The 24,696-nt window shown below is 42.0% G+C and overlaps 1 protein-coding gene across 1 annotated transcript in view; it reads left to right on the forward strand.

Moving 5' to 3' along the window:
* Positions 1-6,397: 6,397 nt before the first annotated feature.
* Atp6ap2 (ATPase H+ transporting accessory protein 2) overlaps positions 6,398-24,696 on the forward strand; it is a 36,993-nt gene continuing 18,694 nt past the window's right edge. Inside the window, exons 1-3 of the mRNA XM_004665747.2 lie at positions 6,398-6,550; positions 13,522-13,652; positions 16,611-16,742. Of these exons, the coding sequence (XP_004665804.1) occupies positions 6,511-6,550; positions 13,522-13,652; positions 16,611-16,742 (303 nt within the window). The 5' untranslated portion in view covers positions 6,398-6,510. The remainder of the gene's footprint in view (positions 6,551-13,521; positions 13,653-16,610; positions 16,743-24,696) is intronic.

Genomic DNA, 24,696 nt, shown 5'->3' on the forward strand with positions numbered 1-24,696 from the left:
AATTGATGACAGTACAGAGATTTTCCACATACCTAGCATACAGGTTTCCCTATTATTTACATTAATATGGCCCATTTGTCACAATTAATGAACCAGTATTGATACATTATTATTAGTTACAGTGCATACTTATTCAGATTTCCCTTTTCTGTTGCAAGATCCCATCCAGGACACCTCATTACATTTAGTCATCATGTCACCTTAAGCTCCTATTGGCTGTGACAATTTCCAGATTTTCCTTATTTCTTGACATTGTCACAAAGTAACAGGTAGTTTTTTTTTTTTAATTTATTTGAGAGCGGCAGACACATAGAGAAAGACAGATAGAGGGAGAGAGAGAGAATGGGAGCGCCAGGGCTTCCAGCCTCTGCAAACGAACTCCAGACGTGTGCGCCCCTTTGTGCATCTGGCTAACGTGGGACCTGAGGAACCGAGCCTCGAACCGGGGTCCTTAGGCTTCACAGGCAAGCGCTTAACCGCTAAGCCATCTCTCCAGCCCAGTTTTTTTTTTAAGAGTACACTTCTAATAGACTGTGCCCAGTGTTTTTCTCATAATTAGAGTGGATATATTACTTTTGCATCACTATGACCAAAAGACTTGACAGAAACAAGGAAGAGTAGGTTTATTTTGGCTTACAGTGTCATATAAAGATTTCAGTCAATTGTGGCAGGAAAGACAAGGAGACAGGAGCTGCCCCATCCTAGTCAGGCGAGCAGAAATCATAACTTCAAGTCAGATCCAAGGATGGGTGAGTCATCACTTTTAAAGGCCCATACTTGGTGACTGTTGCAGTTAGGTTTTGCACTGCTGGCAGAAATCACCAGACCAAGGAGGGAAAAGGATGGCATGAACAGAGGGTAGACACCACCCCCTGGCCTACATAAGGTGGACCATAGCAACAGGAGAGTGTGCCAAACACTGGCAAGGGGAAACTGGCTGTAACATCTATAAACCCGCCCCCAACAATACACTGCCTCCAGGAGGCTTTAATTTCCAATTGTCATCAGCTGGGGAGACTAGCGTCCAGAATATTTAAGGGGATGGCTAAATCAAACCACCACAGTGACTTTCTTCCACAAGCCAGGCCCCATCTCTTAAAAGCTCCACAGTTTTCAAAATGGCACAAGAGGCTGGTAAGCCAGCATTCAAAACATCAACCTCTGGGGTTAATTCAGATTCAAACCACAACAGTGGAGTTAGGGGCTTTGTGGTGGAAGACCACATAGACGAAGTGCCATTTTCTCCATATCATATCAAGAGTACATATTAATTTTTTTAATGTTTTTGTTCATTTTTATTTATTTGAGAGCGACAGACAGAGAGAGAAAGAGGCAGATGAGAGAAAGAGAGAGAGAGAGAGAGAATGGCACGTGAGGGCCTCCAGCCACTGCGAACAAACTCCAGATGCATGTGACCCCTTGTACATCTGACTAATGTGGGTCCTGGGGAATCAAGCCTTGAACCGGGGTCCTTCGGCTTTACAGGCAAGCACTTAACCGCTAAGCCATCTCTCCAGCCCTCAAGGGTACATATTATCAACATATTTTATCACTGCTGATCTGGACTGTAATCACCTGACTGAGGTCCTCTTTGTCAGGTTTCTACATTGTAAAGCTACTCTCCTCTCCCTTCCCCACCTTCCCATTTTGCTGGTGGTGTCTTTTGAAGGACAGAAATTAATTTTTTTCTTTTTTTTTTCATTATGACACTTTTATTCATGTATATCATGTGCTTTTAAATTTATTTAGAGAGAGAGGCAGAGAAAGAATGGGTGCACCAGAGCCTCCAGCCACAGCAAACAAACTCCAGACATATGTGTTACCTTGTGCAATCTGGCTAATCTAGGTACTGAGGAGTTGAACCTGAGTCCTTAGGCTTCAAAAGTGAGTACCTTAACCACTAAGCCATCTCCAGCCCTATCATATGCTTTGATCATATTTACCCATCACTTTCTCTTACTCTCCCTCTCTATGGTCCCACTTCTACTTTTAAGTCTTTTTTTTTTTGATAAGCATAATATATACATTTTTCCAGACATCAGCAGATGTTACACCCCTAGGGCTCATGACTACCCCTGTCTTAAGTTTTCAGTATCAGGCATGTGTTCCCCGCCCCCCATGGAGCGGGCCTCCAGTCCAATTGAAGGGCAGTTGGTTTCCACCATGACAGACATGCCACTATTGCACCCATTGGCTCATTTGGCCTGGCTGGCCAATTATAAGGCTTGCAGTGTCCACTGTTGAGTATCTTCACTGGTGGTATCTCTTTCTCCCATTGAACTACATGTAGAATGGCTTCTTCCCGCTTTCTGACAGCTAATTTTTTTTTTTTCAAGGCAGGGCCTCACATTATTATAGGCTGACCTGGAACTCACCCTGTAGTTCCAGGCTGGCCTGGAACTCACAGTGATTCTCCTACCTCGGCCTCTTGAGTGCTGGGATTAAGGGCGTGTGCCACCACTGCCAGTGACAGAAATTCTCAATTTAAAAAAAAAAATATTTTCCCTCTATCTGTCTTTCTCTCTGTGTCTGTCGCTCTCAAATAAATAAATAAAAATTTAAAAAAAATATTTTATTTACTTATTTATTTGACAGAGAGAAAGAGGTAGAGAGAGAGAGAGAGAGAGAGAGAGAGAGAGAGAGAATGGACACACCAAGGGCTCCAGCCACTGCAAACAAACTCCAGATGCATATACCACTGTGCATCTGGCTTTACAAGCACACTGGGGAATTGGTCCCTCAGTCTTTAGCTTTACAGGCAAGTGCTTTAACAATGCTAGACCATCTCTCTAGCTCTAGACCTGCAGTTTTGAAAGTCATCTTTGTGTTGTCCTCTTAGAGTCCCCTTCAGGCAATGGATGATAGGTGGAGAAGTGTGTTGATGGGGAGAAGGGCTTTCTGTAAGCAACTATATTGGTCATTACTGCAAATGCTTGCCTGCTACGCACATCCACCTCTACATGTTTTCATGGAAAGGTTAATTGCACATGACCAGTTCTTTCCAAGTACGAAAGATTGAATCAGAGGGTTGTGTTCATTAAGCAGAACTTCTCACACTCCACAAAGTGACCTTGAGGCTCTATGCCCTTTCTTAGGTTTCACTAGTTAATCTATGCAACCTGGAGAAAGCTTCATACATACAGTGTTTATCTTGCTGAATTCCAGTGCCTCTTTGAGACTTCAGCTTGAAAGAGAGTAGATGTGAAAGACAAGCTCTTCGCCATGAGCCCAAAAGAGGATGTTATTTCTCCAGACATAAACACAGAATAAAGATTATGTTCATTAGGACACAGACACTGTTCCTTTAAGAGGATTGAAGCTGGTGCTACACCCTGCATTGCCCTGTGTTCAGGTACAAAGCAAGAAATTGGCTTGGGCTTCGCAACAGGAAGAGCCAAAACCCTGATTTATGACCTATCAACATGTACTGTGCTTTCTCCCAGCCCCTAACACTAGCAACATAAACCAAGATTAGCAACGCCTAATCTCTACTATTTAGAGACCTATCCCCATAAAAATTTACAAAAGTAAGGAATTTCCTTTGTTTGGGGAGCTTTACTATTGAAGGACCCAGCTCAGTTTCTCCCCCAAGTGCAGGTGGCCAGTGTCCATAAACAATGCTTCACCTGAAATTCGTATTAATGCTTTTCTATGAAACTGGGTCAGAAATCTTTCTCTAGGGCTATAGGGATGGCTTAGTGGTTAAGGTGCTTGCCTGCAAGGCCACAGGGCCCAGGTTTGATTTCCCAGGACCCACGTAAGCCAGATGCACCAAGTGAGGCATGTGTCTGGAGTTCATTTGCAGTGGCTGGAGTCTTTGGCGTGCTGATTCTCTCTCTGCCTCTTTCTCTCAAATAAATAAATAAAAATAAAGTAATAAAAAAGCTTTCTCCAATTTCATTTAACAAACTACTTGCTATTTCATATTCTAGTCTACTTATAATATTTTTGCTAATTCCCAAATTAGAAGAATATCCTAGAATTCCTCTATGAACAGAAAAGGTCATACTAATTTCTGTTAGTTTGAGGTCAGATGAAATTGCAGGAGCTCTATTTCACTTCAACCCACAAATGCCCCTATGTAAGGGCCATTTAGAACAGCTCTTGAAGGCCTCCAGTTCACACCTGTACCAGCAAGATGGACAAATAATGACATTCACTTGGTGTCCACAAAAATGAATTCATTCTGTTTAAAAATGCTATTTTGAATGATTAACATTTTCAAGCTAATCATGATGTTTATGTTTTAGAAATGAGCTGCTTTAAATATTTTGGCTGTAATATAATTTTACATTCCTTGTGGAAAAAAAAAAACATTGTTTCCCTGATTTCTGATTTTTTTGAGACAGTCTCACTGTAGCCCAGGCTGGCCTAGAATTTACTCTGTACTCTAGGCTGGCTTTGAACTCACTGTGATCCTCCTAGCTCAGACTTTCCTGAGTGCGGGGATTACAGGCACTAGCCACTACATCCAGCTTTGTGCAAATTCTCTGTGGCAAAAGACAAATTTGGTAGTTAAAAGATTCCTGAGGTTGCATGAAGAAATCCAAAATTCATTCTGCAAATTGAGAGTGGCTTTGGTAAACACTGGGTTCTGGAAAGTACACACTAAATATTCAGGGAGTGTGTTTCTGTTTCCAGTTTTCAGGTTGGGTAAATTTTTCTCAGAGTGAGTCTGCTACCTGGAAAACTCCTGAGGCTACTGCTTTCAGTTCACTCCTTTTTTCTCCTTCAGTCAATTCCAAGAAGAAAATGGAGGCTGAGAATTGAGGAACTGGTGAGTAAATTTTTCCTCTAACACGTCTGTCATATATTAAACAATGTTCAATGTGGCCCTCATTTCCTACCAAATGAAATGTGTGTACAATTTAAGACCTTTATGAAATATTTTACTAGCTGGGCGTGTAGCTCAGTGATCAAGCACTTATGTGGCATGTGCAGAGCCCTGTGTGTTCCATCCCCGTAACTGAAAAAAATAGTTCCTAATTTAAACATTTTAGTTCTGTGTCCCCTTCTCCTATAAAATCTCTTCCTGGGGGTGGAGAGATGATTTAGTGGTTAAGGTATTTGCCTGCGAAGCCAAAGGACCCAGGTTCGATTCTCCAGGACCCACGTAAGCCAGATGCACAAGGGGGCGCATGCCTCTGGAGTTCATTTACAGTGGCTGGAGGCCCTAGTGCGCCCATTCTCTCTCTCTTTCTTTAAATCTCTCAAATAAATAAATAAATAAAATCTATATTTTAAAATCTCTTCTTTTGTCAAAATAAACATCTACTGCTTAACTTGAGGAGGTATTCTCCTTTCCTTGTAGTGTAGCCTTTTCCTACCAGAAAGAACCTTCCTATCTCCTCTCCTTGTATATTGAAATCATATCCATTTTTCAAGGGCATCCTTTCCCTAACTACAAATGTTGCACTGTTGCCTTACATCATAAGCAAGAGACCGTGGACGGTGGGAAGGGAAGATCCTGGTCTAATTATTACATGCAACCCTTGTCTATCTTAACACCTTGCTCTGATTGGAAACCAAGAGAAGAGATGAAGTAATTCATGGTTTTTGTTTGTTTGTTTTGTTTTTCAAGGCAGGGTCTCACTGTAGCTAAGGCTGACCTGGAATTCACTATGCAGTCTCAGGGTGGCCTCGAACTGTTGGCGATCCACCTACCTCTGCCTCCCAAGTGCTGGGATTAAAGGCGTGCGCCACCACGCCCGCCATTCATTCTTGTTTTGTCACATCCCTCTTTTTAGGTCGCAGTGTTCAGAGGCAGGTCTGTTAGCAAATCAATCACCCGACGCCCGATTATATTTGACTTTCAGCTGAATAATGAATAGAAGCAGACCCCAATATTCAAGACGTACTAAAAATTATTCGCTACTTATGTGGAACTCAAATTTAATAGGGTATTCTGTATTTCATCTAGCACCGCTCCTTGGATGGCAGGGGCTCCCCGAGGCGCCTGGCTCCCTCCCGGTAGGTGCTCAACCTCTGACTGAGTACATGTCACAGCGAAATTGAAGGACCCTCGTGGTTTCCACCACTGCCCTACATAGTGGGGCGGCGGCACACGAGCCGATAAAAACAGGCAGCCGTGTTGGAGATGGTTACTGGACAAAGGAGGTAGCCTCATTCTGTGGGTTCTTGGGAACACCGAGCCGCTTCCGTCACCCACTCTGACCACCGGCCCTACCCTTCATCTCGTGACCCGTCATTATGGGCTGGCGGGCGGGTCAGCCTGGCGCTTCAAATCTTAACTATCATTGGCGGAGTATTCCATCCATCACGCCAGACCCCGCCCAATTGGCTGACGTTTCCCAGGCTACGTCTCTCCCATAGCGAGGCGTAGCCGGCGATTGGTTGAGAAGGCGGCAGCCATCCCAGCACGACTTGGGGGCGGGTCCTGGGAGTCGTAACCCGCCGGAGAGCGTCACTGGCTGGCGCTGCGGTGGTCTGTGGTGTCTCGCCGGTTCCCTTCGCGTCTCTCTGCACTGCTTCAGCTGCCGCGGCGGCACCATGGTTGTGCTCATCGTGCTCCTGTCCTTGCTGGTAGCGGGTGAGAAATCAGTCCCCCCTCCCCGGAAGGACCTGCGGCGCTGGGCTCAGGGATCCCTGGCGGTCGCGGGGGTGGCTGCGGGGCGCGGCCACGGTGGGCGGCCGGGGGCAGCCTCGCCTCAGCCGCCTACCTCTGGGCTCTGTTCCGGGAATTGCTTGTGGCGGCGCGGCCGCGGTGGGCATCCAGGGCCGGGTTTAGGTCTTTTTGGGAAAGGCGTATCGCAGGGAGTGACCTGACCCTCCTACCTGCAGGGCCACTTCTTCCGCCCTCGGAGGCTCTTCTTAGGACTGGACTGTATTTCTTACCATCGGTTGAACCACAGCCCTCTACGAAAAGGATTCTTAGCCACTCCCTTTGCATTTTTATGATGTCTTCATTTCTAGGGTTGTCATTAATCATAGGTGAAATCTTCTCTCCCTCGTACATGGTTCAGGATGCACAAGTTAAGATGGAGTCATGCAATTGTTTGTTCAGGTGAATGCAGGCAATGTCTCAATAGTTTGTCACAGTTCCCAATTTGAAGGTTTTAGAAACTACAATGTGAGTCATGTCCTTAGGGTCACATGTCAAATAAATGGGAGCTTTCTAAGTGGAACCTAGGCTCTCTAGCATGCAACAGGACTGGAAATCAGCGAATATTTGGTCTCTCACTGTGCATCACGTGGTCATGCATTTCATTTTACAGTCATCTTTAGAAAAGGTATCTTTGTTTTTACAGTCTTCTAGCCAAGATAAATCACCCGGTATAACATAGCCAGTAGGTACCCAAGCTGGATTTGAACGTAGCTCAGCTAAATTCAGAGTGGAAGACCTTTCCCATAATATGTTATGGCCCACGCTACTCTGTGAGAATGTGGGAGTGACAGGGATTTGCACTGGGGTTTCAGACAGTGGGGAAAAAGAAGCCAAGTTGAGAACCACTGGAAGAATGGTGCTCTGGTCCCATTCTATTAGACTAAAGCCAATGAGACCTGTATCTGTGCTGTTTAAGATGCTGGGGCATCCGCCTTTCAGCATGATAGTTTAATTCTGCATGAGATAGAGAGGGCCAGTGAGGTTTGTGATATGCACAGTCGTCCTCTACCCCTGGAGGTGCTCAGTGTTCTGTGCTACTAGTTGCATTTATTTTCATGTTCCTAAAGTTTGAAGGTTCTTTGTCATTTCTGTTGCTAGCTCTAGAAAGTAGGTCATTCTGATTTAGCTACCAAGAGATTTTGAAGGAATTCTTTTTCTTTTTTAAAAACATATATTTTGGGGCTGGAGAAATGGCTTAGCGGTTAAGCGCTCGCCTGTGAAGCCTAAGGACCCCGGTTCGAGGCTCGGTTCCCCAGGTCCCACGTTAGCCAGATGCACAAGGGGGCGCACGCGTCTGGAGTTCGTTTGCAGAGGCTGGAAGCCCTGGCGCACCCATTCTCTCTCTCTCCCTCTGTCTGTCTTTCTCTCTGTGTCTGTCGCTCTCAAATAAATAAATAAAATTTAAAAAAAATTCCTCTTAAGAGCTGGAGAGATGGCTTAGTGGTTAAGCACTTGCCTGTGAAGCCTAAGGACCCCGGTTCGAGGCTCGGTTCCCCAGGTCCCACGTTAGCCAGATGCACAAGGGGGCGCACGCGTCTGGAGTTCGTTTGCAGAGGCTGGAAGCCCTGGCGCGCCCATTCTCTCTCTCCCTCTATCTGTCGTTCTCTCTGTGTCTGTCACTCTCAAATAAATAAATAAAAATTTAAAAAAACATATATTTTATTTATTTATTTGAGAAAGAGGTGGGGGGGGGAAGGGGAGAGAATGGGCGTGCCAGGACCTCCAGCCACTGCAAATGAACTCTAAATGCATGCACCCCCTTGTGCATCTGGCTTAAGTGGGTCCTGGAGAGTCAAACCGGATCCTTTGGCTTTGCAGACAAACGCCTTAACTGCTAAGCTATCTCTCCAGCCCGTATTTTTTTTTCTTTAATTCAGGCTTTAAAATTTAAAATATATCCCCATTGATACTGTGGTTTAACCAAATATCTGTTGAAATCTCACGTTTTAATATTATGACTGATATTTTGATTTAGTGAGGTTTAGGTTTTTGGTCTGAGGTAAAATAATTGTTTCTGCATATGGTTTGACCATGCTTTCCTTGCTCAAATGATCTCGTTCAATCAGACAAGAATCTGACTTTTTGTATTGCTGGGTCTTATTGGGTGAAGACATATTATTTTCCACATGACTAAGAGTGATTTAGTGGAAAATATCTTTAGGAACTGTGACTTCTCTATTTGAGAAAAAGTAGAAATCTTTTTATTGTTTTTTTTAAGGAATCCTTTTATTTTTATTTTATTTATTTTATTTGAGAGAGAGAGGCAGAGAGAGAGAGAATGGGTGCACCAGGGCCTCTAGCCACTGCGAATGAACTCTAGATGCATGCGTCACCTTGTGCATCTGGCTTACATGGGTCCTGGGAAATTGAACCTAGGTCCTTTGGCTTTGCAGGCAAATGCCTTAACTGCTAAACCATCTCTCCAGCCCAGGAATCCTTTGAAACAGTATTATAGAACTGGAGGAAACTAGGACTGAGGCATATTTTTATTAATTAATTTATTTAATTTACAAACAGAGAAGGAGGGAAGAGTGAGAGAGAATGATCACATTAGGGCCTCTTACCACTGCAAACAAACACAAAACACATATGCCACTTTGTGCATCTGGTTTTACGTGGGTACTGGGGAATTGAACCCAGACAGTCAGGCTTTGCAAGCAAGCACCATTAACCACTGAGCCATCTCTCCAGCCTTGAGGAGTATTTGAAAAACGTTCAGATATTTAGCCTGGAGAAGGGCCAAAGGCAGGCACAGAATTTGAAATGATATGGTATAGAAGACGGAATTGCTTTTGGTAACTGGTGCTTACAGAGGATAAAAGTTAGCACCCCCTTTACTTTAGTGGATTGATTTCATCCACCAGTCATAGAAGATCACTGTGTGGTACTATGGAGTTGTAAAGGAGAGGGGTGGAGGGACACTTAACCTTGTAGGTCAGACTAGAGAGGGTGGGGGAATTTCCCCAGGGAATATACCTCACATGACAATTAGTTGTGGTAGTGTAAAAGGACTTAAAAGAGACACATTTGAGCAACTGGGTAGAAGATGGTATCATTGTTGGAGACAGGGAGCAGGAGAAGCCATAAGATGGTGAACCTAGTTTTAATCCTGTTGCATTTGAAAGGCGGGGGACTCAGTTCCTTCTGAAGATATGTTAGCAGAATGTTGAGTGTGGAGGTCTGAGGCTCAAGAATATCTAGGCTGCAAATAAAAGGCTGGGAGCCGTCAGTGTTTTTGGTGTCTGTGGCCTTAGGAATAGTTGGGCTCAGCCAGGGACAGCAATGTAGAATAGGAAAGCACTGAGGGTCAAAAATGGAACTTCTAGATCTTGCAAGTAGAATGTCATGTGATCTGTTTGGGTACTAGGAGAATGTATTGGAACTTCCATTGATGTCTTTATTTCTTTTAAATTTTATTTTATTTTATTTGAGGGGTCAGGCAGATAGGAAGAAAGAAAATGTGCCCACCAGTGCCATCAGCCACTGCAACGAACTCCAGACACGTGGGCCACCTTGTCCATCTGGCTTACATGGGTCCTGGGAAAATCAAACCTGAGTCCTTTGGTTTTGCAGGCAAGCACCTTAACCACTAAGCTATTTCTTCAGTCTGATATATATTTTTTTTTGGGGGGGTTTTTCCAGGTAGGGTCTCACTCTGGTCCAGGCTGACCTGGAATTAACTCTGTAGTCTCAGGGTGGCCTTGAACTCACGGCGATCCTCCTACCTCTGCCTCCCGAGTGCTGGGATTTGATATTTTTATTTTTAATCCTCATCCTTTAAAAAATATTTTTATTAATTAATTAATTTATTTATTTGAGAGAGAGAGAATATGGGCGCACCAGGGCCTCCAGCTACTGCAAACGAACTCCAGATGCTTGTGCCACCTTGTGCATCTGGCTCATGTAGGTCCTGGAAAATTGAACCTGGGTCTTTTGCCTTTGCAGGCAATCTCTCCAGCCCCTCATATTTTTTTGTTGTTGTTGTTTTGTTTTTGGATTTGGTTTTGGTTTTGGTTTTTCCAGGTAGGGTCTTGCTCTAGCTCGGGCTGACCTGGTGTTCACTCCTGCAGTCTCAGGATGGCCTCAAACTCACGGTGATCTTTCTGCCTGGGCCACACGAGTGCTGAGATTAAAGGCATGCACCAACATACCTGTTTCCCCCCTATTTAATTTTGGTTTTATTTATTTATTTATTTATTTAAGAGAGAGGGAGGGAGATAGAAAGAGGCAGATAAAAAGAATGGGCACAATAGGGCCTCTAGCCACTGCAAATGAATATCACTAAGCCATCTCTCCAGCCCCCTCCCTTTTAAGTAGTAATGGTAAGATATTTTGTAGAAGATCCTCAAGTTTGGGTTTTTCTGAAGTGCCTGATGATTATAGATTGAAAAGAATACTATAGAAGTTATACTTTCTATGTTTTACAATGTGGTATAATATAAGTACACTCAGTATAGATGCATTACTTTCCATTTTTGTGTTAAAAGAGTTGAAATTTAAAGTTTGGGCACCATAGCTTTCAAGAAACAGGAGAAGCAGCCAGAAGGATTGGAAGGAAAACCAGAGGCCTTGTCTCCAAGAAAGGCAAGGCAAAAACTTTTCAAGGAGAGAGTTGCCAGTATCAGATAAATTACAGGCTGAAGATTGTGTTTGGGGTTTGGTGCACTGTTTTAGTGACTGGTGAAAGCAGAGGATTGGATAGTCAATTTGAGATGAAGAAGTAGAAAAGCAGAAGTGGCTGACTACAGTTTCAGGATTCTTCCTTTGAGAAGAAGTGTAAGAAGCTCGAAGGTTTTTTGGTGGTTTTTAGTTTAGAATGGCAGCACTCTGAGCATATTTTTGTGCTGAAGTAGAAGAGATTGTTGAGAAAAAAAATTGGCAATCAATTCAAAGTATGACTTCATTCACACATGAACTCAGCAAACATCCATGTGTCAGGTACCAATCTCAGTCCTTTTCTCATGTTGGATAACCAAGGCACATTGAAATCTCTCCCTTCACGGAATTTATATTCTTTGGGGACATTTAAAAAATAAATGTTTATTTGCAAGCGAGAGACAGAGAGAGAGAGAGAATGAGAATGGATAAATGGGAGTTCCAGAGCCTCTCTTCACTGCAGAAGGACTCCAGATTCATATGCCATTTTGTGCATTTGGCTCTCCATAGTTACTGGGGAATCCAGCCCTGGGAACTGACCTGAGGATGCAGGTACCTTGAGGATTCCTAAGCTTTCCCCATGAAGCTGGAGACAACTCTATGGGAGACTGAATGGATGAGTGAAAGCCTAGGAAGTTGGAAGTTAGGAGGCTTATCAAGATAAGGAAAAACTTTTCAAAAGACTAGGATGCTGGGACAGTTGGTGTTTATAAATTGAGGTGATGTCCCCATCACTGGTACCATTCATTCAGTTAAAGAATAGTGGCTCTCTGGGAGATATTCCAGCCATGTGATACTTGTGATGAGCAGGACTTTGGAAAAGTTGACCTTTCCCCATGGAGGAGCCCACGGCTAAGGGTTTCTAAAGCACTGGATTGCTCATGGAAGGTTGTGTGGACATGATAGTTAAATCTCACTACAAAGATGAAGCAGTTATGTTGAGGGAGTAGGGCCACATCTCAAAATGATGGCATCTCCAAGTCAAAATATGTTTCCACCATATTTTGGGAGTGACTTTAGGACCAGCTTGGGGCTACAGAGTATGTTTCAGGACAGCCTGGGCTAGAGAGAGACCCTTCCTCAAAAAAAAAAAAAACCATAAAATAAAATAGGGTTCTTTAAATGTGTGTTAGCTTTCCTACTACCTAGAAGTTTTGAATTTTGCCCTGAAGGTTCTGGGCAGTACAATTACTGGTTTAGTGAACCAAAATGCCTGCTAATCTTTTCATCTGCCTTTTGCTGAAAGTTTGGAAATTCCTGTTCTGGCTTTGCTGAATTGAAACTTACAACTGGTCATGTTTTATCAGCATCATTCTGAGGCTTTTTATTTACTGTCAATACTGCAAACCCAAAACATTTACTGTGGCTTCTTACTTCGTTCCCACATGATGTGAGTGATACGTTCCTTAGATCAAAGGAATAGCATTGTTGTTTTACTGAAAATCTTATTTTCCCATAGTAGGTATGGCCAAGATTTATTTTGGACTTGAGAGCTAATCTTTTCATAGGAACCCAAGTTTCTGTTAGCTACTTGTCCCTGTGCAATACATGTGAGTAGGTTAGGAATGTAACTCAGTGGTAGAATGTTTTAGCATGCTGGAGGTCCTGTGATCCATCCCCAGAACCACAGATATAAAACATAATGGATAAAGGGGCCCAATAGCCCATCCTAAATAGTCTATTTATTCTCATCCATCTTTAATACCAGATGCTGTACCCTTAGACTAGTTGACTTAGTTCTAACAGGATACCTTTTCTCATGTTCCTGATACGTCTGTCAACTGAAAATACTGTTCCTGGACTTTGCTTGCTGAAGCCTGAAGGTTTTTTTTTTTTTGGTTTGTTTGTTTTTGTTTTTAATTCCAACTGGTAACATATCTTTGACAGTCCTCATTTCTGTGGGTTTGCCTGTGGGTCATTAGGAAACATGTGATACTAACCAGCTGAGAAGAAGGAACCGTATCAATTTGCCTATTTAGAGAGAGCTGGTGGTAGAATAATTTAGAAATTTCAGTTCTCTTCCTTGTTAGTCAGTACCAAGCTTTTTGTTTTTTGTTTTTTAAATGATGGGTTTCAGCCCCACTACTCCATCCTAAATTGCTTGATATTTGGGATTTAGCATTTTGTGCAATCATAATTTAGTATGCTAAACTAATGAAGAATTAATTTAATAAACTTCAAGGTGGGTGCAAAAGATTTTTGATGCTAATGATTCATTTACCAACCTCCTTTCTCCTCAGGTGTTTCAGGGAATGAGTTTAGCATATTAAGATCACCAGGATCTGTTGTTTTCCGAAATGGAAATTGGCCTATACCAGGAGAGCGAATCCCAGATGTGGCTGCATTGTCCATGGGCTTCTCTGTGAAAGAAGTATGTGTACTTTTAAAAAATGTTTGTAACTGTTTCTAAAAGCATCTTTGTTTAGTGTTATTTATTTGAGAAATAGAGTGAACATGGGCACACCAGGGCCTCCTGGCACTGCAAACAAATTCCAGATGTGTGTGATACTTTGTGTATCTTATTTTATGTGAGTACTAGGGAATCAAACCTGGGCCATCAGGCTTTGCAAGCAGTTACCTTTAACCTCTGAGTCATCTCTCCAGCCTCTTGTTTCATAATTTGACTGGTCTCCAAACAAAGCAATAAACACAGATATATTTGCTACAGATTACCATAGTTAAAAACTCATTTGTATTTATAGAGATTTTATGTGTTTTAGGCTTAGCATCTGAAACCAAGTCACCATTACAGTGTACTTGTTTATTCATTTTAGTGAGAATATATATGAGACTGCATCTATCCTATGTATTTAGTTTTAAAATTTAAGTATATGTTTATTTATTATTAATTTTTTGGTTCTTGAGGTAGGGTCTCTCTATGTAGCTCAGGCTGACCTGGAATTCACTATGTAGTCTCACGTTGGCCTTGAACTCATGGTGAGCCTCCTACCTTGGCTCCCAAGTGCAGGGATTAAAGGCATGTGTCCTTCACATATGTCTATATTTTTATTTAGTTTTTTTTCATTTATTTATTTTTAAATACTTTATTTATTTGTTTGGGGGGAGGAAATGGGTATGCCAGGGCCTTTAGCCACTGCAAACAAACTCAGACACATGTGCCACCTTGTGCATGTGGTGGGTTCTAGGGAATCAAGCCTGTGTCCTTAGGCTTCGTAGGCAAGCCCCATTAAACCATTAAGCCATTTCTGCAGCCCTGTTTTGTTTTTTTCAAGGTAGGGTCTTGCTCTAGCCCAGGCTGACTTGGAATTCATTTGTCTCAGTGTAGCCTTGAACTCAAGTGATCGTCCTACCTCCGCCTCCCGAGTGCTAGGATTAAAGGTGTGTTACCACCACCCCTGGCTGGCTGGCTGGCTATCAATCTATCTATCTATCTGTACTTTTTCATTTGGTTTCCTACATTGAAGATATAACCTGCAGTAGTCACTGGTTACTGCTATGACAAGCAGAGGGGCCTGGATCCTGTTAATCCTTGAAGCCTGAAACTAAGGGCTTACAAAAGAAGACGCAGGTTGCTCCATCTTGCTGTCATTCACTTTGACCACTTTATAAGTTTGCTGCCTTTGAAGTGTTATATAGAGCATTAGTCACCTAAAGGAGCTTTCCTTTTCTAGCGTGAATATTCCTGAAACCAGCAGCTGTGTATGGGAGCTGCTTGGAAGCTGGGCCTAAGGGTGCAGGTCATGCATTAATATTTAGTCTTCCTGGACAACCAGAGTGAACAAGATTGGTCCTTTACATTGAAGGATCAAATTTTAAAATAGTTTTTTAAATATATTTTTTAAATTTATTTATAAACAGAGAAAGATAGAGAGCAGAGAGAATGGGCGTGCTAGAATCTCCAGCCACTGCAAATGAACCCAGATGCATGTGCCATTTTGTGTTATCTGGGTTTATGTGGTTAATGGGAATTGAGCTCAGGTCCATACCCTTTGCAGGCAAGTGTCTTAAATGCTAAGCCATCTCTCCAGCACAAAGGATGAAATTTGTACCCATTTCTCTACAACCTTAAATTTGACTACATGGGACTGGGAAGATGGCTCAGCAGTTAAAGGCATGTGTTTGCAAAGCATGCTGGCCCTGGGTTCAGTTCCCCAGTCACCCAAGTAAGCCAGATGCAAAAAATAGCCCATGCTTCTGGTGTTTGTTTGGTTTGTTTGCAGTAGCAAGAGACCCTGGCTTGTCACACACACAGAAACACACACATACAAATAAATACAGTTTTTTTAAAAAAATGACTCCAGTGCTGGGGAGATGGTTCAGAAGTTAAAGGCACTTGCTTGCAAAGCTTGACAGCTTGGGTTTGATTGCCCAGTACCTACATAAAGACAGATGCAGAGAGTGGCGCATGTGTCTGCAATTTGTTTTCATCAGCAAGTAGCCCTGGCATGCCAATATTCTCATCGCCCCCCCCCCCCCGCTTTCTCCTTATAAGTGACTACATAAAATAAGAGAAACTTTATTTAAAAATTTGGCTCTAATTGTTAAAATAACTTTTAGAAGGTGGGTGCGGTGATGCATGCCTTTAATCCTGGCACTTGGGAGGCAAAGTTAGGAGGTTCTCTGTGAGTTCAAGGCCAGCCTGGGCTAGGATAAGAACCTACTTAAAAAAAAAAAAACACAAAACATACTAACATCTAGAAAAAAATTACTGGTGAACTCATATGAGTCACTGTTAGCAAGATTGTTATTCATAAAGTGCTTTGACTAAAGAGATTGTTTTTTTTTTTGTTTGTTTGTTTTGTTTTTCATGTTAGGGTCTTGCTCTAGCCCAGGCTGACCTGGGATTCACTATGTAGTCTCAGGGTGGCCTCAGACTCACAGTGATCCTTCTATCTCTGTCTCCCCGAATACTGGGATTAAAGGCATGCGCCACCATACCCAGCCTTAAAGAGGATGTTTTAGTGACTTGCTGTGTGCCACTGAGCAAGCTAAAAGTGATATTGTGTATAAGGGTAAAAAATGATATAGGGAAAGCACATCGTCATGGCTACATGAAGGAAGACACTATTTTGCAATCTGAAATATTTAAAGGACCTATGTTTTGCTGCTTGCCTTTTTTTTTTTTAACAAAAAAAGTTTAGTGAGTTTTTATTAAATTTTGTTTCAAATGTGTAGAATTGAAAGAAAATTAAGAAGGTAGGCATTCACATTCTGGAATAGACTGCTGCCTTAAATAAGATGTTTACTTTTCATTGAATTTTCATGGCCACTATCATCCCACAACCCCTAAGTTGCTTATTAGAAGTTAATGGGAAGAAAGTTTCCCAACTTGATAATTCACCACCATTTTGTACTTTCCAACATTTAGGACCTTTCTTGGCCGGGACTTGCAGTGGGTAACCTATTCCACCGGCCCCGGGCTACCATTATGGTGATGGTAAAGGGAGTGGACAAACTGGCTCTCCCTCCAGGCAGTGTCATCTCCTACCCTTTGGAGAACGTGAGTATTTCTTATGAAAAAAAAAATGAACCAACATGAACCACATGCATTTGAAACTTCTCTGTCACTTATGAATGTATTCTAAACACACTTCTCTTTTTGGAGCACAATTTAAGTGAAACCGCTTCTTGTGAAAGTTATTTCTGGGGGCTGGGAGATGGATTGGTGCTTAAAGGCACTTATTTGCAAAGCTGCTGGCCCAGGTTCCATTCCTTATCCACCCACATAAATCCAGACAGACATTTATTTGCACTAGCAAGAGAATCTCTATGCCCATACACACAGACACATGCGCACATATGTGCACACACAAATGAAAAAAAAATTAAAGCCATTTCCTTTTTAAAATATTCCAAGGTGGATGTTCTCTATGGAGGATAATACTTCCTCAGATAAGAGTGGAGGACTTGTCCCATCTCAGAAGCTTGGAAAAGAGCCACTAAGAAAGGATCAGTAAAGAATATATTCTGGGGCTGGAGAGATGGCTTAGCGATTAAGGCACTTGCCTGCAAAGCCTAAGGACCCAGGTTCTATTCCTCAGAACCCATGTAAGCCAGATGCAGAAGGTAGCATATGCATCTGGAGTTCATATGCGGTGGCTGAAGGCCCTGGTGCACCCATATTCTCTCTCTTATCTGTCCCCCCTCAAATAAATAAATAATAGAATATTAAAGAATATGTTCTGGGGCTGGAAAGATGATTAGCAGTTAAGGCCCTTGCCTGTGAAGACTAAGAACCCAGGTTTGGTTCCCCAGAACCCACTTAAACCAGATGCATATGTTGCCTCGTGTGTCTGGAGTTCATTTGCAGCGGTTAGAGGCCCTGACTTGCCCATTCTTTCTCCCTTTCTCTGTAATAAATAGATAAATAAAATTTTAAAAATTATTTATTAAAAATGAATATATTCTTGGTCTGGAGAGATTTCTCAGTGGTTAAGGCACTAATCTGCAGAGCCTAAGGATCTGAGTTCAATTCCCCAGTATACACCTAACGCCAGATTACAAGGTGACACATGCATCTGCAATTCGTTTGCAGTTGCTAGAGCCTCTGGCATGCCCATTCTCCCTCTCTCTGCCTCTTTTTCTCTCAAAATGAGTTAATTTAAAAAAATTGACTATATTCTGACATTTTTGGAGGCACTATCTTGTCACCTTCCCTTCAGAATTTTACCTCTGAGGCTATTTCCTGGTTCATTTATTCCTTACAGCCATTCACTCAGGTGATAGGGGTGACTGAATTAATGTGACTCCTTCCTTCCACTACAGACACGTTAGTGCTGGATAAAATGTCACAGAAACATGTTCATGGAAAGCAAGAAAGGACACACAGGTGCCAGATGGGAATGGAAAATGCAAAAGCTATGGTGGTGTGCAGGAACTGATGGTGAAATGTTGTAGGGACCACAGAATGTTGTCCATTTGTTCTAAAGAGGACTAACAAAACACCAGCTGCCACAGAGGACCTGGATTGCCAACCTGGCTATAGGATCATAAGAGACCCATGAGAAAAGTTAAAATTACAGGTGTAGAGTGATTCCTTCCAAAGTCAGATGATCCACAGTTTTGGAACACCCGTGCAGCCAAGGATTCTTTGATTGAAAGTTGAAGGTGAGCCAAGCATGGTGGCGCATGCCTTTAGTACGAGCACTTGGGAGGCAGAGGTATGAGGACTGCTGTGAGTTCAAGGCTAGCCTGGGACTACAGAGTGAGTTCCAGATCAGCCGGAGGTAGAGTGAGACCCTACCATGTAAAAAAACAAAAATAATTGAAGGTGAATTGAATTTACAAAGCACTTGGAAGAAAAAAGAAATACTACAAGAAAGCAGGTGTGACAAAGTTTGTTTCCTGAGAACTACAGATTTATTTCAAAGAAATTTAAAAATACATTAGGGGGCTGGAGAGATGGCTTAGCAGTTGAGTGCTTGCCTGTGAAGCCTAAGGACCCCAGTTCAGGGCTCAATTCCCCAGGACCCACATTAGCCAGATGCACAAGCAGGTGCACGTGTCTGGAGTTCATTTGCAGTGGCTGGAGGCCCTGGCATGCCCATTCTCCCTCCCTCCCTCCCTCCCTCCCTCCCCCTCCCTCCTTCCCTCTCTCTGCCTTTCTCTTTGTACCTGTTGCTCTCAAATAAATAAATGAACAAAAAATTGTTTTAAAATACATTAGGGCAGAGGATATAGCTTAGTGGTAGAATGTTTATTTAGTATGCACAGAGTCCTAGGTTCCATCCTCAGTGCTACAAAAAAAAATGCATGCATTAAAACTGAAAGAGGGCTGGAGAGTTTGCTTAGTGGTTAAGACACTTACTGCAAAGCCTAGGGACTCAGGTTCAATTCCCCAGAACCCACATAAGCCAGATGTACATGGTGGCAAATTCAACTGGAGTTCATTTGCAGTGGCTAGAGGCCCTGTCATGCCCATTTTTTTTCTCTCTCTCTCAGATAAGTAAAATAAAATATTTAAAAAAAAAACAAACAAGAGTTAAAAGAAAGAATGGAAGCTGGGGAGATGAATCGGTGGCTAAAGGTGCTTATGAAGTCTGGTAGCTCTAGTTCCGTTCATCAGTACCCATATAAAAGTAGATGCACTAAGCGGCCCAAGTGTCTTAACGTTTGTTTGCAGCGTCAAGAGGCCCTGGTGTGTCTATTCTGTCTCTCTCATAAATGAATAAATAGATATTTTTAAAAAAATATTATAACTATGAAGCAATTATATATAGCATATATGCATACATATATATCAATGTGTGTGTGTATACACATACGTAGATAGATTGATTGATTTGCAAGGAGAGAGAAAGAGATTGAATATGGGCATGCCAGGACCTCCAGCCAGTACATATGAGCTCCAGACACATGTACCACTCTGTGCATCTGGCTTTACATGGGTACTGAGGAATAGAGCCCAGGCCATCAGGCTTTGCAAGCAAGAACCTTAACCAGTGAGCAATCTCTCCAGCCCCTACTTTTTGTTTCTTTGTTTTTCAGGGTAGGTTCTCACTCTAGCCCAAGCTGATCTGGAATTCACTAGGTAGTCTCAGGGTGGCCTTAAGCTCACGGCAGTCCTCCTACCTCTGCCTCCTGAGTGCTTCATAGTAACAGTATTTTTAAAGATATTTATTTATTTATGAGAGAGAAAGAATAGACGGGCCTCTTGACACTGCAAACAAACTTTAGATTCTTGGGCCACTTAGTGCATCTAGTTTTATATGGACACTGGTGAACTGAACCAGAGCTGTCCGACTTTGCACCTTTAACCACTGAACTATCTCCCCAGATCCCATTCTTTCTTTTAACTCTTTTAACCACCACGTCTGGCCCCTATAGTATACTTTTAATGTATGGCATTCTTTTTTTTGATACTGTGCTTTATAATTTAGATTGTGATTCTTTAACCCACAGGATATTTATAAATATTTTTCTTTTAAAATATTTTAATTTATTTGCAAGAAAGAGAAAGAGTGAGAATGGACACACTAGAGCCTCCAGCTGCTCCAGATGCATATACCACTTTGCATATGGCGTTACATGGGTACTGGGGAATCAAACTCAGGTTGTTAGGCTTTACAGGCAAGTGCCTTAACTGCTGAGCCATTTCTCCAACCCTTATAAATAATTTGCATTCTCAATGTATGCATTCTTTTTTTAAAATTTTTATTAATATTTTCCATGATTATAAAAAAAAAATCCCATGGTAATTCCCTCCCTCCCCCCACACACTTTCCCCTTTGAAATTCCATTCTCCATCATACTATCTTCCCATCACAATCATTGATGAATTCTTTTTTGATGATTTCTAATGTTTTAATTTTTTAAAAAAATATTTTTATCTACTCGCAAGTAGAGCAGGTAGAGAAAGAGAAGGGAGCAAGAGTGGGTAAATATGGGCACAGCAGGGTCTCTTGCTACTAGAGATGAACTCCACATACACCTATTTGAGCATCTGGCTTTACAAGGGTACTGGGGATTCAAACCCAGGCTGTGAGGTTTTGCAATATAAGTGCCTTAACTGCTGAGCCATCTCTCCATCCCTAATCTTTAATTTTTAATTTTGTTGTATTAGAAGATTGTGAGTTGTGGGCTGCTCATGTTTTTGTATTTTTGTTTATTTGACACATGGAGAGTATGGGTGTGCCAGGGCCTCCTGCCACTGCAAATGAATTCCAGATGCATGTACTACTTTGTGCATCCAGTTTTATGTAGGTACTGGGGAATTGAACCAGGCCCATTAGGCTTTGTAAGCAAGCATCTGTAACTGCTGAGCCATCTTTCCAGCCCCGGATTCTCACTTTTGAGATCGATTTTCAGCCTTTCCTGTTGTCTAGTATACATTGTTCACATGAGGTGCTGACAGAACAATAAAAACAAAAAGCCATGTACTTGACCAAAACACAATCGGAACAAAGAAAGGACGAGTGTCATATAAACCACATTCTCCCACCACAGTGCACTTGTATCTGGTGCTTGGCATAATGGTGCATGCCTATTACCCTGCTGTTCAAGCATCTGAGGCCAAAGGAACACACAAGTTTGAGGCCAGCCTAGACTACATGAATTTGAGGCAAGTGTGAACTGCATAGTAAGACCTTGTCTCAAAAACACCAAAAACAGGGAAGAGGAGGAAGAGAAAGAAAAACAATGTATTGGGGCTGAAAGGATGGCTTAGCGGTTAAGGCATTTGCCTGCAAAGCCTAAGGACCAAGTTCAATTCCCCAGAACCCATGTAAGCCAAATGTATATGGTGGCACATGTGTCTGGAGTTTGTTTACAGTGGCTAGAGACCCTGGTGTGCCCATACTCTCTATCTGCCTCCCTCTGTCCCTCAAAAAAAGAAAAGCAATATATTTTAGTCAACATATTTATTTTCCTCATCTGTTCACGCAACCCAGCCCCTGATAACCATCGTTCTGCTCTATGTTTCTATGAGATCAACTTTCTTAGATCTCACATGTGAGTGCAATCATGAAGTATTTGTCCTTCTGTACCACACTTATTTTACTTAGCATGATGTTTTTCAGGTTTGTCCATGTTGTCACAAAAGACAAGACTCCCTCCCCCCAAGGACTGAATAGTATTGCTATTGTCATTTCCTTTTACCTTTTTTTTTTTTTGGTTCTGAGATAGAATCTGGGACCTCTTATATGCTAGGCACATCCACTCACTGACCTATATTCCTAGGCCTACTACATTTTCTTCATCCATTCTTCTGATATGCACACTTAAGTTGCTTTACTGTCATAGTTACTGTGAATAGTGCTGCAATAAGCATGAGAGTAAAATAGATCTTTTCAGCACACCAATTTCCAGTTTCCTTTTAAAAGTTTTAGCTTTATTTATTTAGTTGACACAGAGAGAGGGGGTGGGAGACAGAAAGAATGGGCATGCCAGGGCCTCCAGCCACTGCAAACGAATTCCAGACACATATGTCCCCTTGTGCATCTGGCTAATGTGAGTCCTGGGGAATTGAACCTGAGTCCTTTGACTTTGCAGGCAAGCTCCTTAATTGCTAAGCCATTTCTCCAGCCCTCTTAATTTCTTTTTTTTTAATATTTTTTAGCCAGGTGTGGTGGTGCACACCTTCAATCCCAGTACTCGAGAGGCAGAGGTAGGAAGATCACCATGAGTTTGAGGCCACCCTGAGACTACATAGTGAATTCCAGGTCAGCCTGAGCTAGAGTGAGATCCTACCTAGGAAAAACAGAAATAAAATATTTTCATTTATGTGCAAGGGGAGAGAGAGATAATGGTTGTGCCAGGGCCTCTTGCTACTCCCAACAAACTACAGATACATGTACCACTTTGTGCATCTGGCTTTAGGTGGGTATTGGGAAATCAAACCCAGGCTGACAGGCTTTGCAAGCAAGCGCCTTAACCATTTAGCCATCTTCTCAGCCCATTTTCCAATTTCTTTAGACACACACCCCAAATTAGGATTATTAGAACATTTTTTGGAACATGTTTTAATGATAAAATGTACAAAGAGTAGATTTTAAAGGTATTCTCCATGTACATGGTAAGTAGGTAAGGTAATGCACTTGTTAATTAGTCCAATTTAATCATTCCACATTGTAAACATTTCAAAATATCACATTTGTTGGCCTGCATATCCATGACCTCACCATGCCTGACACTACCTACACAAAACCATCATAAGAGGAGGAAAAGATCATGACATCAAAATAAAAGAGAGACTGATTGAGATGGGGAGGGGATATGATGGAGAATGGAATTTCAAAGGGGAAAGTGGGGAGGGGGAGGGTATTACCAAGGGATATTTTTAATAATCATGAAACAGGTTAATAAAAATTGAGAAAAAAAATATCACATTTGTTGTAGTTACCTTCTTGTTGCTGGGATACGAGAGGAAAGTTGTTAATTTTGGCTTACAGTCTTGAGGGGAAGTTCTGTGATGGCATGGGGAAAGCATGGCATGAGCAGAGATTGGACATTGCCTCTGCCACAGCAGGTGAAAACAGCAGAGGGAGAGTGAGTTGAATTATCTATCACTGGCAAGAGAGGGCTAATAAGCCTCAAGGTCCAGACCCAGCAACACACCTTCTGCAAAGTTTCCATCCACTGGGAAGGAAACATTTAAAGCACACGAGTGTATGGAGAACATCTGATTCAAACCACCACATTATACCCCATAAATACATGCCACTGTTACTTGTCAAATGTATATAGTTGTTAACTGTCAATTACAAGGAAAATAAGTATTTAGAAGTGATAAAAATAGATATAAGACTGAATACCCAGTAGGCTAAAGCCAAATGAACACCTAGATATAGTGAAATGAAAGAATTATCAAGGAAATCGAAAATCTGAAAAGGTATTAGGGAGAAAAGACATTGTTTTTACCAAAGAATGAGAGAAGAATGGCAGTAGATTTTTCATCATTGCCACAGTGAACCAGAACAGCAAATAAGAAGAAGCAGTACTTGTGTAGTATAAAGCTATGCTGAGAATATTATTACATATTCTTAAGGATAAAGAGATACTGGTACAGTACAAATTATGCAAAATTCTGGGGCTGGAGAAATGGCTCAACTGTTAAAGGCGCTTACTTGCAAAGCCTGATGGCCTGGGTTTGATACCCCAGTTCCCACGTAAAGCCAGATGCACAAAGTGGTGCATGCATCTGGAATTTGTTTGCAGTGGCAAAAGGTCCTGGTGCGCCCATACTCACTCTCACTGTATCTGCTTCTCTCTGTCTCTCAAATTAATAAATAAAATATATATTTTTTAAATTCTGATGTAACTGATGGGGGGAGGTAGAGTAGTTGAAATAGAAGGTATAGGGTAAAGGATGATGCTGAGGTTGGTGATGTGGGAAAGCTAGATCCTTATTTTCCATTATGGATTGTAAATAGGTAATGCCTAAGCTGGAAAAATCAAGATGTAGTAATGTTAGTAGTTATTTATAAATAGTAGTAACAACAAAAAGAAACCGCTGAAAAGCCATGAAAGTAAGTGCCCCATAAGAATGTGAAATGAGGAAACAGGCAAACTTATTTTTCAACAAAAATCTTATAGTTGGCTGGTGAAAGAGATGGCTCAGAGGCTGCTTGGTAAGTCTGACAGCAACGGTTCAATTCCCCAGTACCCATGCATCTGGAGTTTTCAGCAGTAGGGGTCCCTGGTGTACCCATTCTCGTTTTCTCTCTCTCTCTCAAATAGTTTTGTTTGTTTGTTTGTTTGTTTGGGTTTTTTTTTTTTTGGTTTTTCGAGGTAGGGTCTCACTCTGATCCAGGTTGACTTGAAATTAACTATGTAGTCTCAGAGTGGCATTGAACTCATGGTGATCCTCCTTCCTCTGCCTCCTGAGTGCTGGGATTAAAGGCATGCGCCACCACACCCAGCTTCAAATAAGTATATATATTTTTAAATCTTAGGCTGGAGAAATGGCTTAGAAAGTAACCCGCTTGCCTATAAAGTCTAATGACCTGGGTTCAATT

This window comes from Jaculus jaculus, chromosome X (genome assembly GCF_020740685.1).
Source record: "Jaculus jaculus isolate mJacJac1 chromosome X, mJacJac1.mat.Y.cur, whole genome shotgun sequence".
Lineage (NCBI taxonomy): Eukaryota > Metazoa > Chordata > Mammalia > Rodentia > Dipodidae > Jaculus > Jaculus jaculus.